At 41.6% G+C, this 16759-nt stretch overlaps 1 protein-coding gene across 5 annotated transcripts in view; it reads right to left on the bottom strand.

Moving 5' to 3' along the window:
• The window catches only part of scalloped (TEA domain transcription factor 1 homolog scalloped), a 218434-nt gene that overhangs the window by 131276 nt on the left and 70399 nt on the right, over window positions 1-16759 (bottom strand). For 3 of the 5 annotated variants that reach the window (XM_076523254.1, XM_076523255.1, XM_076523253.1), the window contains exon 2: window positions 9988-10068. The exons of 1 other annotated variant lie outside the window; for it this stretch is intronic. In XM_076523254.1, the coding sequence (XP_076379369.1) occupies window positions 9988-10024 (37 nt within the window). In that variant the 5' untranslated portion in view covers window positions 10025-10068. Of the gene's footprint in view, window positions 1-9413; window positions 9583-9987; window positions 10069-16759 lie in introns of those variants that run through there. One more of the 5 variants, XM_076523257.1, reaches the window with a different exon arrangement.

The following is a 16759-nucleotide window of genomic DNA, read 5'->3' as shown; positions in this document are numbered from 1 at the left end:
GCGTTAAACATTGATGTACGTTGCATTTGGAACTGGTTGCGAAGTAGTTTTTCTGATTTTTCCTCATCTGATGATAATTCGGTACTAAATTCATCGTCACTGGCGATAATATTTATGCGTCGTCTGATAAATGCTACCGAATGATCTTCATCGGACTCAGAATCTAATAAAGAATCTTCGGATCTGTTACCGCTAATGCGTCCAATTCTATAATTCCTCTTTTATTTTTCTATGATTTTGTATTCATATTTCTGGGTATTTGATATATAAAGTTGAAAATAGAAGAAAGCACAACTATTATCCTAAATACACTCGAATCTACCACAATATCCCAATGTAACACTGAAAGTTACAAAACTGGATCATATACAAACAGTAACAAAATGATTATTGAAATGCAAATAAATAAATTGTTATTGATATACGAACCCAGAGCTATTATATATTTTATATATTTTATATTAAAATATTAAAAATTTATTAAAATTATTAAAATTATATATTTTATATTAAAAATTTATTAAAATTATATATTTTATATTAAAATATTTTTTATATTTTATTTATATATTTTCTTTTATTTAGTAAACACCGACAAAAGCACAAATAATCTCAATTGCACAAGACGGTCCCTTTGGTTTCTATCTGCAGACAACTTTGCAAGGTATTTATTTTGACATTTCAGGTCGATGGTGCTGCCAACCGTCGTCAATATTGTTATCGGTTATTTCAGAGGCATTATATAATTAAGACGTACACATCATCTTGAGAGAAAAACTAAAACTATTTGGTAAAATGTGGATATATCAGCTTGTGACTTGAAAGTTACATGGGCCCATAGAGGGTTAAGTTTGTCTTTTCGCATCGTTTCGCATATACGCTCGTATCCAAGAATCATTTTAACGATTACCTGACCTATCGTTTCAATAAAGACCTAAGGAAAGTTCGAATAAACGGTTAAATAATTCTTGATTATTTCATAATTCGATCAAACGCGCGAGACATTTATACAATGCCCGCATTTAACGTCGCTGTCGGCTAATACTTTCGTCGGCTAAGGTCGTCGTCGATTAACCCTCCATCTGCGGTTACCGGGTCGTTTCGACCCAGCGTACTTTTAATCGTCGCCCAATTACTCGGTCTACGGAAATTCGATCAAACAAATCGCTGTCGCACTAGGAACAGCCGAAAGAGAAGCAGATCTACGAGAAGAATCTTCAAAGAATACGTTTGGAAAAATTATATTTATATCTTATATATAAATTATATATATAATTTAAATTAAATTATATATAATATAATTAAATTGTATATAAATATAAATTTATATATACAATATAATTAAATCATATATAAATCTATATTATTTATATCTTAGAATTATTAGACTCGTCGTCGATCGTGCAATCGTTAAAATGATCCATCGTTCGATGGTTGAAGGAGTTGTCGGTCGAGTTTGTAATCGGTGAATACCGGATAGAAGAAATCTGTGTCGTTAATTTCCGCGAAACCCGAAATTTGTTGGTCTAAACCAGGAGCGTCAAACTCGCGGCCCGAGATGAAGATTTTTGCGGCCCGGTCAATATATTCGACGCAAAGTAGAAATAAAATAGAAATGTGAATTAGAAATTTTGAAAGTAGTCTCGGCCAATCAAATTTCTCCCGAAATAGGAAAGATAGTATCGGAGAAGAGATGTCAAGTATCAGGACGTGAACAATAATTACAAACAATAATTAATACTGGTTTAATAGTATTATTATTACTATTATTATTATTATTAATTTAATAAAATATTACTATTACTATTATTATTAATATTAGTTTTATTAATACTGGTAAAACAATAATTAATACTAGTTTAATAGTATTATTATTACTATTATTATTATTATTATTAATTTAATAAAATATTACTATTATTATTATTATTAATACTAGTTTTATTAATACTGGTAAAACAATAATTAATACTAGTTTAATAGTATTATTATTAATATTATTATTATTATTAATTTAATAAAATATTACTATTATTATTATTATTAATACTAGTTTTATTAATACTGGTAAAACAATAATTAATACTAGTTTAATAGTATTATTATTACTATTATTATTATTATTAATTTAATAAAAAATTACTATTATTATTATTATTAATACTAGTAAAACAATAATTAATACTAGTTTAATAGTATTATTATTACTATTATTATTACTATTATTAATTTAATAAAATATTACTATTATTATTATTATTAATACTAGTCAAAATGAAAATATTTGTTTCTATGAACATTGGTTTCTTTTTTGCGGCCCACCTAAAGTTAAGCATTGTTTATTTGGCCCAAGTTAGCTTTTGAGTTTGACACCCCTGGTCTAAACTAACTGACCGTTTTTGCCCAAATACCGTTCACCGAGCACAGTACGTCGATCGACAAGAGTAAAATCGCAAAAGCGATTTCACTTGATCATTCGACGTTGGCTCGCACGGAATCGATCCCCCGGTGCGGCCGAGAATCGAACGATCGCCGTCGCTGAAAATTCGAACAACCGATCTCCGCATAGAAGGTGTACCAGCTTGGCGAACCTCGGCGGTTGTATTGCGATATCACACGGTCGGATTTATAGCCCGGACAATCTGCTGGCTATTTTAATACTCGCCTTCGAAACTACGTAATACTCCACGCTCCACGCTCTTACACTCGACACCCCACACGCGCTTGCGAATACATACATATATCTCGATCTATCGCCGGATTTTTAACGAGCCGGCTGTCGGCTGTCGGCCGCCGCCGGTCGCCGCCGCACGTCCAGCGTTAGACCGGCCATTTTTACTTTCCATTCTTTTCTTCCTGTTCTCCTCGAGAGCGCAAGAGAGCAAGACCAATACACGCTCGTATACGATATCTCGATGCTCGATATCGCGCGCGACTCAAGGCCCAGTCTCGACGGACGCATAATCGAACTCGTTCGGGTCGGCGTCGATAAAGTTATCGTAAGAAATAGTCGGGAACAATTAGCCCGATGATCGGTAATTACGGTGCTCGGGTTTCAACGTTCGAGAAAACGACGAAAGCAAGATCGAATTACTCGCCGACGAAATCGACACTTTCACGTGTTTCGCTAATTATCGTCGTAACGGTGAAGATAACGGTCAAGATAAAGGGTAAAGATAAACGTAACGGTAACGGCGTTGGCGATGGTAACAATAATGGTAATGATAATAAAAGTAAGCTTAACCAGTTAGCTGTGCTCGACGAGTATACTCGTCACGGAGAAATGGCGATACTTTGTGACACGACGAGTATACTCGTCGTGCGTAAGAAGTAATGGCCATTGGCTATTTAAATTGTAATTTTAAGGAAAACGAACACATATTCTCAAATTTCAAGATGTTCAGAATATTTTCAGGCCAATCCTGCGCGAAGTTGTTTACATTGTTGTAAAAATGAAATTAGAAAAGAATCACGGTATCGGCGTTCGACGTGCAAAGTGCCATTACATATTGTTCCTTGCTTTGCTAAATACCGCTCTCTCTCTACAGTAGCAATTTGAATTTTTAACTTTTATAAGTATCCGATTATCCCTGGGTTTTTCGTTCATCATGTATATGGTATATGTTAACGTCAAGCGAATGAGTAAATATTAGTGATAAAATTGTTAATTTTATCGAATAAAACCGTCTTTTCGATCCAATATTTTAACAGCGACGCTTACATCGCGTTCGACGAGTATACTCGTCGTCGCTCGATTCGTCGCGACACGTATAGCTGCGCGCTCTGAAACGGAGGCGCCGCAGCTAACTGGTTAAAATATCGTCTCGCGGGTCGACTCTGTCATTTCGTTCTCACCCTGTGTTCAAATAGACACGGACGATCGGAAGTTCTGCACCGAGAATCGTATCGGGTCCCGATTCTGGATTTCGGATTTCGGATTTCGCTTTCTGGGTGCCGTAAATACAGCAATCTGGCAACGTCTCGTCGCGTTTTTAACGTAAACTTTTCGATCGCGAGTAAGAAAGTGAAAGAAAGCGAAGCGAAGCGAAAGAAGGAGCCGGTGCGAGATCACCGATAATTGTCCTCGTTCGCTTGATTCTCGCGACACATACAGGCAGTCCCGAAAATGTCTCGCAATCCGAAAGTAGGAAATTCCTGAGGTCATTTGAGGCAACTTTTTCCTTAGCGAAAATGCAATCCATGGCTTCGTTTACGAGTTATCAGCGAAAAACAGTGACCAATCAGAGGCGCCAATGAGCGGAACTGGGCTCCGCGCACTCGTTTGCTGGGCCGCCGCGCGCCAGCCGAGCACGCCTCTTATTGGTCAGTGTTTTTCGTTGATAACTCGTAAACGAAGCCTCGGAGAAAATTTTCGAAAAGGAAAAAGTTGCTTAAAATGACCCCAGGAACCTGCCATTTCCGGATTGCGAGACATTTTCGGGACAGCCTGTACAGGTGCGCGCTCTGAAATGGAGGCGCCGCAGTTAACCGGTTAAATAAAATTTGTCGATACGTTAACATATCTATTGTAAACAGTTGTATTTTGTTCCTCCCCCGCCTGTCTCGTGCCTTGGATGTGCATCGTCCTCGTGATTTCTACCGTTAGTAATTTCTAATCTGTTTATACGATCGAATTCGATAAATGCATCGATCGCTTTGCGTTGCGATTCGGAGACACAACGGACAATACTGTGCATGCAACAAGTAAATAAAAACAGATCAGGAGTACGGAAGCAGAGGCAGAAGCAGAAGCAAACAAACGAATAAACACACACAAATAAACGCATAAGAGAGTAAACACACTACACCACGGTCACACTGCCAGTGATAAAATTCTTTCCGGCGCAAACTGCATCGCGACGCAGTCGATGGAGAGCAGTGCATCGCGCGGCGCGCGTAAAACACCGCGAGGTTTCGTTCGTGAAAGTAACGGTCCTCGCGTTTTTTCGATTCAACCACGTTCCCGGACGCTAATTCGCGCCGCGCTGCGTCAAGCCGAAAACCGAGTCGAACCAGGCCAAGCCAGACTAGATCGGATCTAACCGAGACCAGGCAAAGCCACCCCGCGCCACCCCGCACCGCTGTGGGCAAGGCGTGCGCCACACGCGGTAAAAAACAATACGTGCCCCGTGGACGCCACACAGTGGGCCGGATCGAAGATTTCGGTGACTTTTTGACAAAAACCTAATTTTCTCATATATATGTCCGGTCAATTTTTATTGCTTGTTAAATGTCCAATAGTTAATGTAATAGATACGACAATTTAAAGTTGATCACTTTGAGCACTACATTTGTCGCCAAAAAATATGCTTCTTTTCCTCGCAATGTCCTGACAAACCTAATTAATTTTTTCCTTTGCTTTCTTTTATAATATTAGGAGGCAATATTATTACCCTCGAAAGTGGGTATATTAATAAAAATGATCATAAGTTGTAACGGATACGACAATTTAAAGTTGAACATTTTGAGCACTACATTTGTCGCCAAAAAATATGCTTCTTTTCCTCGCGATGTCCTCACGAACTTAATTAATTTTTTCCTTTGCTTTCTTTTTTAACATTAGGAGGCAATATTATTACCTTCGAAAGTGGGAATATTAGTAAAAATGATCATAAATTGTAACGGATACAACAATTTAAAGTTGAACATTTTGAGCACTACATTTGTCGCCAAAAAATATGCTTCTTTTCCTCGCGATGTCCTCACGAACTTAATTAATTGTTTCCTTTGCTTTCTTTTTTAACATTAGGAGGCAATATTTCTCGTTAGGAAGCAGTAGCTTAAATTAAGATTATTGTATCCTATATATGAAAGATATAATGTTTAATAAAATACAAAAAGTGTAAAAATTCTTTACATTCGACAAGGAATTTCTTTTGACACCCAAGGACTCACAGTTTCGGACAAACGATATATTTTCAGGATACCTTCCTCTACGTAATTCTGTAAAGGTTATATACCAAGACGAAACAGATTGTAAATTATTACGTTTTAAAGATATCAACGTTACGTTACTTTGAGGTTAAAGAATTTGGGAAGAGGAGCCTTGCGACTCGTTTTTATAGTTACCGATTATCAACGATTATAAAAACATAGTACAAAGCCGCAATAATCGTATCTCCTCTTACCGAATTGTCCATTTTCGTGCACAATCCGAGCGTCAGTAAGGGAGACATTACTATAATCCGTACGACTACAGTAATGTCTCTTTAATCGACGCTCAGATTGCTTTTATAGTTACGAATCGTCAACAATTATAAAAGCCGCGTAATAATCGTATCTCCTCTTCCCAAATTATTCATTTTAGTGGAGAATCTGAGCGTCAGTAAGGGAGACATTAGTGTACAATAATGTCTCTCTAATTGACGCTCAGATTATCCACAGAAATAGACAATTTGGGAAGAGGAGCCTTACGACTCGTTTTTATAGTAACCGATTTTCAACAATTATAAAAAGGAGCTGCAAGGCTCAAAGAATCGTATCTCCACTTCCCGAATTGTCCATTTTCGTGCACAATCTGAGCGTCAGTAAGGGAGACATTACTGTACTTGGTACTTTCCAAGGAATCGTTTTTGCTACCCGACGCGATATACGAGGCGAACCGATAAAATCGAATCGATAAATAAATAAATAAATTGTCCACAAAAATGGACAATTTTGGAAAAGGAGATACGATTTTTCGAGCCTTGTGCTCGCTTTTTATGGTTATCGATTGTCAACAACTGTAAAAACGAGTTACAAGGCTCGAACAATCGTGTCCCCTCTTCCCAAATTGTCCATTTTGGCGCACAATCCGAGCGTCAGTAAGGGAGACATTATTATAATCCGTACGACTACAGTAATGTCCCTTTAATCGACGCTCAGATTGTTTTTATAGTTACGAATTGTCAACAATTATAAAAGGCGCGTAATAATCGTATCTCCTCTTCCCAAATTCTCCATTTTCGTCCACAATCCGAGCATCAGTTAGGGACGACATTGCCGTAGTTGAACTATTGGTCAAAATTTCCTTTACCGTAAGCATGCTTTCATCGAATGACTTTTTACAGCGTTCGACCGTGCGATTGCCCCATAGCGCGCCGGCGAGTTTATGATTTTGCTTAATTAATGGTCCCCTCGCATCCGCCTCCCACCACGGGTCCATCCCTCGCGGCTCGCGGCGTACACGAGACCCCCGACCCCGACACGGTCTCCCCACCGTAGCCGGCCGGCTGGCCGACCAGAAACAGCCTGGTGGCCATTAGCCTGCACGGATTGCGCAATTTCGGGAAATTGCGAAGTAATTCGCGGTTGCGGCCACTCTCGGCTTCGAGCAACAGAGGAAGAGTGAATGGGTGAATGAATAAGAGAGAGGGAGAGAGAGAGAGAGAGAGAGAGAGAGAGAGAGAGAGAGAGAGAGAAAGACAGCGAGGGATAGAAAGTGCGAGAGAAACGGGAGGATCCGTTGCGAATTCGAGGAAAAGACGACCGTTGAAGCGTCCGCAGTCCAACTTGCTGCTCCAACCCTCGGTTCCACGGCGATCGATCCGACGGAGAACCGGAAGCCGGCCAACGAGGACAATTATCGGTGATTTCGCGCCGGCTCCTTCTTTCGCTTCGCTTCGCTTTCTTTCACTTTCTTACTCGCGATCGAAAAGTTTACGTTAAAAACGCGACGAGACGTTGCCAGATTGCTGTATTTACGGCACCCAGAAAGCGAAATCCGAAATCCGAAATCCAGAATCGGGACCCGACACGATTCTCGGTGCAGAACTTCCGATCGTCCGTGTCTATTTGGACACAGGGTGAGAACGAAATGACAGAGTCGACCCGCGAGACGATATTTTAACCAGTTAGCTGCGGCGCCTCCGTTTCAGAGCGCGCAGCTATACGTGTCGCGACGAATCGAGCGACGACGAATATACTCGTCGAACGCGATGTAAGCGTCGCTGTTAAAATATTGGATCGAAAAGACGGTTTTATTCGATAAAATTGACAATTTTATCCCTAATATTTACTCATTCGCTTGACGTTAATATATACCATATACATGATGAACGAAAATCCCAGGGATAATCGGATACTTATAAAAGTTAAAAATTCAAATTGCTACTGTAGAGAGAGAGAGCGGTATTTAGCAAAGCAAGGAACAATATGTAATGGCACTTTGCACGTCGAACACCGATACCGTGATTCTTTTCTAATTTCATTTTTATAACAATGTAAACAACTTCGCGCAGGATTGGCCTGAAAATATTCTGAACATCTTGAAATTTGAGAATATGTTTTCGTTTTCCTTAAAATTACAATTTAAATAGCCAATGGCCATTACTTCTTACGCACGACGAGTATACTCGTCGTGTCACAAAATATTGCCATTTCTCCATAACTAGTATACTCGTCGAACACAGCTAACTGGTTAATTGAATCGATTCGCTCGAAAGGAGACCTTCTGGCCGGGTTCCACGGCACTTGCCCGCTATCCGCATCTACGATACAGTTTCTTACTTATTTAGGCGTCACCGAATCACGTGTTCATTTGTTTCTGGTAAACGCAGTGGACATTATAATACAGCGTGTCTCCCAAAAATGTCTCGCAATCCGAGAATGGGAGATTCCTGAGGTAATTTCAAGTAAGTTTGTCCTTGGCGAAAATGCAATCCGCCGCTTTGTTTACGAGTTATTAACGAAAAAGAGTGACCAATGAGAGGTGAGATAATGCTGGCGCAAGGTGGCCGAGCCAATGAGCGGAACTGGGCTTCGTGCGCTCATTGGCTCGGTCGCCAAGCGCTAGGCGAGCTCGCCTCTCATTGGTCAGTGTTTTTCGTTAATAATTCGTAAACAAAGCCACGGGTTGCATTTTCGCTAAGGAAAAAGTTACTTGAAATGGTCCCAGGAACTTCTCATTTCCGGTTTGCGAGACATTTTTGGGAAACCCTGTATACGCGGTCACCATTTGAGTGGGGGGATAACTCGGGGTAACTTTTTCCAAAGTGGAATATTTTTAAAGCGTTATTAAATGCGACTATTTTATCGCGCAACGACTAAAATACTTGATTTAATTTCGCTGTTACTCGGAACGGCCACAGAAAATAAGAAGCTTCGGTTTCTTCACGTTTTTATCCAACCCCGCCGACGAGAATTTAATGCGTTTAATGCGTTTAACGTGTTTTTCTTAGACAAATCGCCGGCCGGCTACGCGGATCGAAATATTATTCCCGAAGTTTGCGGAACGCACTCTTTGCCGAACATGAATTTCTGTAATCGGTTATACGAACACGCTATTCCAGCGTGCACGAGGGCGCTTTATGCCTCGGCTCTCGCGGCGTACTTCGTTATTCCGCGTCTACCGAATCTACGATGCCTGAAAAGCTTACAAAAAAGACGAACCGTTTTTTATCGAAAACTCTTATCAGAAAAGATGGCTGACGTACCTTGTACAAACTGCATTTTTCGCACTATTTGCCGGGGGCCGGGGATCCTAAAACAACGTTCTCCCGGTTTCTAGAAGCTCGTCCACCACCACCATACCGTATGCACGGACGTTACTCGATCCTTCGCGTAGATTCGCATAATTCGATTTCGTTGTCGTCAACGAAACAGCTACAAGAATACCGAGCAAAACATTGAATCGAAAAATCGAAAATTATTCGAAGAATTTTTGTCGCGCGAAATGCCGAATCGATAAATTGGAAAACTTTTCTCTGGACAACGGCGTCGTGTTCGTTTACACCTTTCGTTACCGGCGCAGCGCTGCAACTACGGCCAGCCTGCATCCAGACGGTAAACGTTCCGATAAACGAGAGATGAAAAAACTTTCGCGAAACGTAGAAAGATAGGAAAAGTAATACGTAGTAGTCGCGAATCGATTACGAATCGTTCGAAGGAAACGTGAAGAAAGTGGAGAAACAGAAAGAAAACGGAAATCGAAAACTGAAAGTGAGGCAGAGGCAGAGGCAGAAGCAGAAACAGAAGAGGAATAAATAAAAAAAGAAATGGCTACAATACCGATGCTATTCTGAGTACTGAGTTCCCAGTCTTTCATGAGGATTTCTCGGGCAGGTCAGGATGACGGCGACGTGGGTACACCTATAATGCAGACAGTGAGATCACACATGTAGAAAACCATGAGCTTGTGTCAACATAAATAATCGTGAGATCACGGGTGGAATTATTTTCGACGGGGGGCAAATATCGTTCGGGTATATTCGGGAATATCCGCGGAGTATCGCACCACCTGGGAACAAAAGGGCCCGCAAATGTTACGATATAGCGGGCGCGGAGTACGATTTTCTCCCAAAGCTATGCAGTAAATTTTCGCTTTGGAATAAACTCGAGCTCGGGAGCATCGTATTTCGGCGAATTCGTAATTCGCATTTTGCAAGTTGTCCGGGCCCTCTGCGTTGCACGCAACAGTTGCTTTCGAACGTCGAGCTCTACGTCACGAGCGTCCATTGTCGACGGAGTCGTGCCGCGTTTTCAACCAAATACATGATCCTGCAACTATGATTTTTTCGAACAATCTTTACGTTCGCGTTACACCGAACTCCGGTAAGATCTGCTTTATAATGAAGGCGACGAAAAATACTATCGCTGTCACTCGGTATCCTAATTGCAACGAAAACTTTCCAAGTACAGTAATGTCTCTCTAATTGACGGCCTGATTGCGCAGAAAAATGGACAATTTGGGAAAAGGAGATACGATTATTCGAGCCTTGCGGTTTATTTTTATAGTTATAAATTGTCCGCAATTGTAAAAACGAGCGGCAAGGCTCGAATAATCGTATCTCTTCTTCCCAAATTATTCATTTTAGTGGAGAATCTGAGCGTCAGTAAGGGAGACATTAGTGTACAATAATGTCTCTCTAATTGACGCTCAGATTTTCCACAGAAATAGACAGTTTGGGAAGAGGAGCCTTGCGAATTCGAGCCTTGCGACTCGTTTTTATAGTCACCGATTTTCAACAATTATAAAAACGAGCTGCAAGAATCGAATAATCGTATCTCCTCTTCCCAAATTATCCATTTTTGGGGACAATCTGAGCGTCAGTTGGGGAGACATTACTTGTACGACGTCGCACCGATAATTGACGATTTATTTTCAGAACGAACTCGTAAACAAGATAAACGAATATTTTGCAAGCTATCGTCGACGATACCGTTTCAGAATATTTGATTGAAAAATTCGACGACCTCGAAAAGACCTAGAAGGGGCAGAATTTGATTTCGATTTACAATCTACGAACAACATCTACATCCGGTAGATCGTGTTCGAAATCTTCGTCCAACCCGATATTATAGAATATACAGGATGTCCCAAAAATGTCTCGCAATCCGAAAGTGGCGGGTTCCTCAGGTCATTGGAAGCAACTTTTTCCTTTACAAAAATTTTCTCCGAGGCACCGTTAACGAGTTTTCAACGAAAAACAGTGACCAATGAGAGGCGAGCTCGGCTGGCGCGAGGCGACCGAGCCAATGAGCGGAACTGGGCTTCGTGCGCTGGTTGGCTGGGCCGCCTCGCGTCGGTCGTACTCGATTCTTATTGGTCCCTTGTTTTACGTTAATAACTCGTTAACGGTGCCTCGGAGAACATTTTTGTAAAGGAAGAAGCTGCTTCAAATGATCCGAGGAACCCGCCATTTCTGCGAGACATTTTTGGGGCACCCTGTAGAATATCGCGAAGCAAGTGGTTGAAAGTCAAACACGGACAAGTTCGCAGACTGTGAAGCGTAGAGTGTAGAGGTAGGAGACGCAACTGTATCGTCGCGTCAGCGTCGGCATGTACAGGCGGTAAAGGCACAGCACGATGCAACGAGAACGTGCACGAGTCCGTGTTTTTCTTGCGTCGGCTGTAAACTGTAAAGGACCGGATGTATTCCGACTTTCACACGACCACGCAGTGAAATCACCGGCTCGTAATCGACGAGCCAGCGACTCGCGTCGCGGTTACGCTCGCGAGCATCTTCGGAAAGCGTGGAGGCGAGCGTCGAGCGGCGAACGTCGAGCGTCGAGCGTCGAGCGTTCGCACGAACAAACAAGCAGCGTATTGCGTTGCGAGCGCAACGAGCACCGTTTTCGATATCGGCCGTGTTGTTGCGCAACTAACGGTAACTGCTGGAATCGCCGCTGCGGATTTCTTGCACGCGGAACCACGGGCATCGAGAGTCCCGGATTGCGAGCCCTCGGCCCTGAGCCAGGAGCCCCGGGGCCCAAGGCCTAAGGCCTAGGCCTACCGAGCGATCGAGAGGTCCGAGACGTTTCCGTGCGATGCTTCGTCCCAGATGCAACACTTTCTCCGACGATATAGCTCAATTGTTCTCCATTTATCCGATACAAGTCAATTATCCGGTGTAACCCGTCCGACTTCATTTACGCGAATCGTTCGCGTCTATTGGGTTGGCAACTAAGTAATTGCCGATTTCAGTTATAGATGTCTCTCACTCCCATTTTTATGATACCCGTAAATGTTATATTATAAAATTATTATTATTATTATTATTATTATTATTATTATTATTATTATTATTATTATTATTATTATTATTATTATTATTATTATTATTATGTTATTTTGTATTATCCGTGAATGTTAGCAACTGGACAAATTGAATGCAGCGGTCAAGGAAAGGCGACCACAATGCTATAGTTAGCTTGCTGACTTTTTTAACACCCAAGAAATATAGTTCAAATGTTATTTTAGTTTTCTAAAATGGCACCAAAGTGGTACCACCGGCATACAACAGATAGATTTTGCATGGCACCAGCGTGGTGCCACCGGACGGCATAGTGTTAATATTGAAACCAATAAAAGGATTAGCTTCAGTCTCAACGAGGAGGTTTTGATAATATATTGGGTTGGCAACTAAGTAATTGCCGATTTCAGCTATAGATGTCTCTCACTCCCATTTTTATGATACCCGTAAATGTTATATTATAAAATTATTATTATTATTATGTTATTTTTTATTATCCGTGAATGTTAGCAACTGGACAAATTGAATGCAGCGGTCAAGGAAAAGCGACCAGAATTAATCGATCGTAAAGGTGTCATTTTCCAGCAGGACAATGCTAAGCCGCACACGTCTTTGTCCACTCGGCAAAAATTGATGGATATTGGTTGGGAATTGATGTTACACCCACCATATAGCCCTGATCTCGCGCCATCGGATTACCACTTATTTCGATCCCTGGACAACTCCCTTCGCGGTAAAACTTTTAACGATGACGACGCTGTAAAATCTCGCTTAACTCAGTTTTTGGCCGAAAAGGATCAGACTTTCTACGAGCGTGGAGTTTTCATGTTGTCAGAGAGATGGCAAAAGGTCATCGAACAAAATGGAAAATACATTACAGATTAAACTTCGTTCCAAGTAAAAAAAAATTTTTCATTTCATTGAACAAATCGGCAATTACTTAGTTGCCAACCCAATAGTTGGCCTAGCCAGGCACGATCATGGTCTCGCTGGCATCGAAACGCTCGCAGAAGCCACAAGCTGTTCGTTCATTTTGTAGAATTCGCGGACACAAGCGTTCGCGCTCGTACAGCGGCACGATTGAATATAAGCTGTTTCGCGTTTCAACGTGATTTCGACTCGCGAAAGAAATCTCTTGGTTCCGGTGTTGTTGAAATAGGTTCGTGGATCGGGTAGCCACGAATTTTAAAAAGCGATCGCTCGAACACATCGATTCCGGAGCTCCGCAAATTATTTTTCCGAAATATTTTTCGCAACCCATATATTTTTGCAACGCATTCTCGCAAAACATATTTTCAGGTTGCGTAACATTTCGAACATGTTTCTTGTAACGCGATCAAACTATGAACGGAAAAATGGATGGAAAAAATTCTGGCAATAAAATTCCGCGCGCGGTTCGCTGACCGTGCGCGGAAAATCGTTAAAATTTTCGTCGTTTTCTCCGTCGGACGAAGAGTTCCGGTTTTGGTATTCATTTGTAATTCCGTGATCTATTTTACGTCGACGCGTCGCGTCGCGTCGCGTCGTCGCATCGGCAGCGGCAACCGGTAGCCGTAGCGACAGATACCAATAACGGATCCCTGTACAATTGCTGTCAATTCTATGGTTCGACAGACGGGACAGTCTTATCGCGAAATTCTTGATCGCACCCGATTAGAGCTGTTGCGCGAGGACACGCTTTTAGGTGCCTGCCTCGTGCGCCTACGTCTAGCATTTCGAACGGCGCGCGGTAGAAAAAAATAAGATTCGCCCGCGCAAGGGAAGAACGACGTAAGCCAGGGATGTCAAAGTCGCGGCCCGAGATGAACACACTTTTGCGGCCCGGTCAATATATTCGACGCAAAGTAGAAATAAAATAGAAATGTGAATTAGAAATTTTGAAAGTAGTCTCGGCCAATCAAATTTCTCCCGAAATAGGAAAGATAGTATCAGAGAAGAGATGTCAAGTATCAGGACGTGAACAATAATTACAAACAATACTTAATACTAGTTTAATAGTATTATTATTACTATTATTATTATTATTAATTTAATAAAATATTACTATTATTATTATTATTAATTTAATAAAATATTACTATTATTATTATTATTAATACTAGTTTTATTAATACTAGTAAAACAATAATTAATACTAGTTTAATAGTATTATTATTACTATTATTATTATTATTAATTTAATAAAATATTACTATTATTATTATTATTAATACTAGTAAAACAATAATTAATACTAGTCAAAATGAAAATATTTGTTTATTATTAATACTAGTTTTATTAATACTAGTAAAACAATAATTAATAATAACATTGATTTCTTTTTTGCGGCCCACCTAAAGTTAAGCATTGTTCATTTGGCCCAAGTTAGCTTTTGAGTCTGACACCCCTGACATAAGCGAACGCCGTTCGTTTATTTACTCGTCCGTCTCGCTCGCGACTGCGAATACGCGCATTCTTTTGTCCGACCGTTTCGAGGCCCGTTAAAAAATCCACGACAAGGCAGGCTTCCGGGTATAAAGTTGAGCATCTAGGAAAGAATGCGAAGTCTCGGGGAACGCTCTTCTCTATACGCGGAAAGGAATTTCGAGGATGAACCCTGCCTTAGGCATCATCGAGACATCGAGAACGTTGCCCCGGGCTGTTAGGTGGAGCCCCAACGCGTAGCTGCGCGGCGTTACACCTGCATGCATGAATCATACGTGTATGCACACAATACGCGTGTACTCGTATGCGTAAAACATACACGCGCTGCCGTGAACAAGTAAAAGTTTACCAACTTTATTTTATTGCTATACATTCGCGTACAGTGAACATTTATGAATTCTGGTAAAGTAATAAATAATTAGTAATAAATTAGTGAAAGATTAAATATTGCAATCCCAAAGTTTCGAATCTCTCTCTCTCTCTCTCTCTCGCGCGCTCTCTCTCTCTCTCTCTCTCTCTCTTTCTAGCGCTCTCTCTCTCTCTCTCTCTCTCTCTCTCGCGCGCGCTCTATCTCTCGTGCTCTCTCTCGCGCACTCTCTCTCTCGCTCTTTCTCTCTAGCGCTCTCTCTCTCGCGCGCTCTCTCTCCCTCTCACTCTCGCGCTCTCTCACTCTCTCTCTCTCTCTCTCTCTCTCTCTCTCTCTCTCTCTCTCTCTCTCTCTCTCTCTCTGTACGTATGCGTGCGCGTTTCTCTCGGTTCGATGGGTTTTCGCGGCAAGCAATCGGCAGGAACGAAATATTCGATTACAGCGAAGCGTCTTAAGAGATGTTCATTGTTTCTCTTGGTCCGCGTACACTCGAAGCGAATCGACGCGAGTCACGTAACAAGCATTTTATCCCTATTCGTCGAAGACTCGAGCAACTCGTTGATATAATGACCGTGATCGTTGGATCGTGACGCTATAAATGCTACACTCGGCTAATTGAAAAAAAAACCGCTTCGATGGTATCAGCACCGAAATGTATCGCGTAGGGTCGCGAGATGCGAACACTCGTTGCGCACGGCGCAATTCGAATCAAACGTCTCTTGATGCGCTACTAGCGCAGAAGTCGAGATGCGTTCCGCGGCTTGAACACGACCTCCATTAGCCTTCCCGATAAGCGTGCTAATTGGTTGACTTCACTGAACGAGCAATACGTACGGCGCAGCGGATTTTAACTCGCTCTTTTTTCCTTCTTTCTCCGCGACTGGACTTTTCGATCTCAACCTCGACGCGACGCGAACTACGCGGAACTACGATATCGCTCGGTCCAGAGATCGAAAATCTTGCGCGAACGTCGGAAGAAATTTCAATTTTTCCTTAACCCTTTCGGTACGAGCGCGCTGGCAGCCGTGACACTCCCACTGCACGGGGTGCCGCGCCGAAAATGCGCACATAGCACAGTGGGCCGGTCCAGTTTTGTACGAAGATTTTCTTAAGTAATAACTGTGATTAATCCGTTTCTAAATCTTTCGTTTCCTGTAAACGTTCTGTAAAGGGCCTACAATATGTGAAAATCTATGAACAAGTTTCGAACAAAAATGTAACCTCAAATTTTGTAAATCAATTCAGATCAAACGACGATTATACCTGTAGCTGTTTTTCCGGAATCCTTGTAAGAAAAGACTTTATTAGAATAATTTCTAATATCGACGTATCGCGATCTACAGGGTGTCCCAAAAATGTGTCGCAATTCGGAAATGGCGGGTTCCTCGGATCATTCGAAGCAACTTCTTCCTTTACAAAAATTTTCTCCGAGGCACCGTTCACGAGTTATCAACGAAAAACGGTGACCAATAAGAATCGAGTACGGCTGACGCGAGGCGGCCCAGCCAACCAGCGC

This window comes from Megalopta genalis, chromosome 6 (genome assembly GCF_051020955.1).
Source record: "Megalopta genalis isolate 19385.01 chromosome 6, iyMegGena1_principal, whole genome shotgun sequence".
Classification (NCBI taxonomy): Eukaryota; Metazoa; Arthropoda; class Insecta; order Hymenoptera; family Halictidae; genus Megalopta; species Megalopta genalis.
Note: the sequence above shows the minus strand (reverse complement) of the source record. Positions and strands in the feature narration are given on the sequence as shown.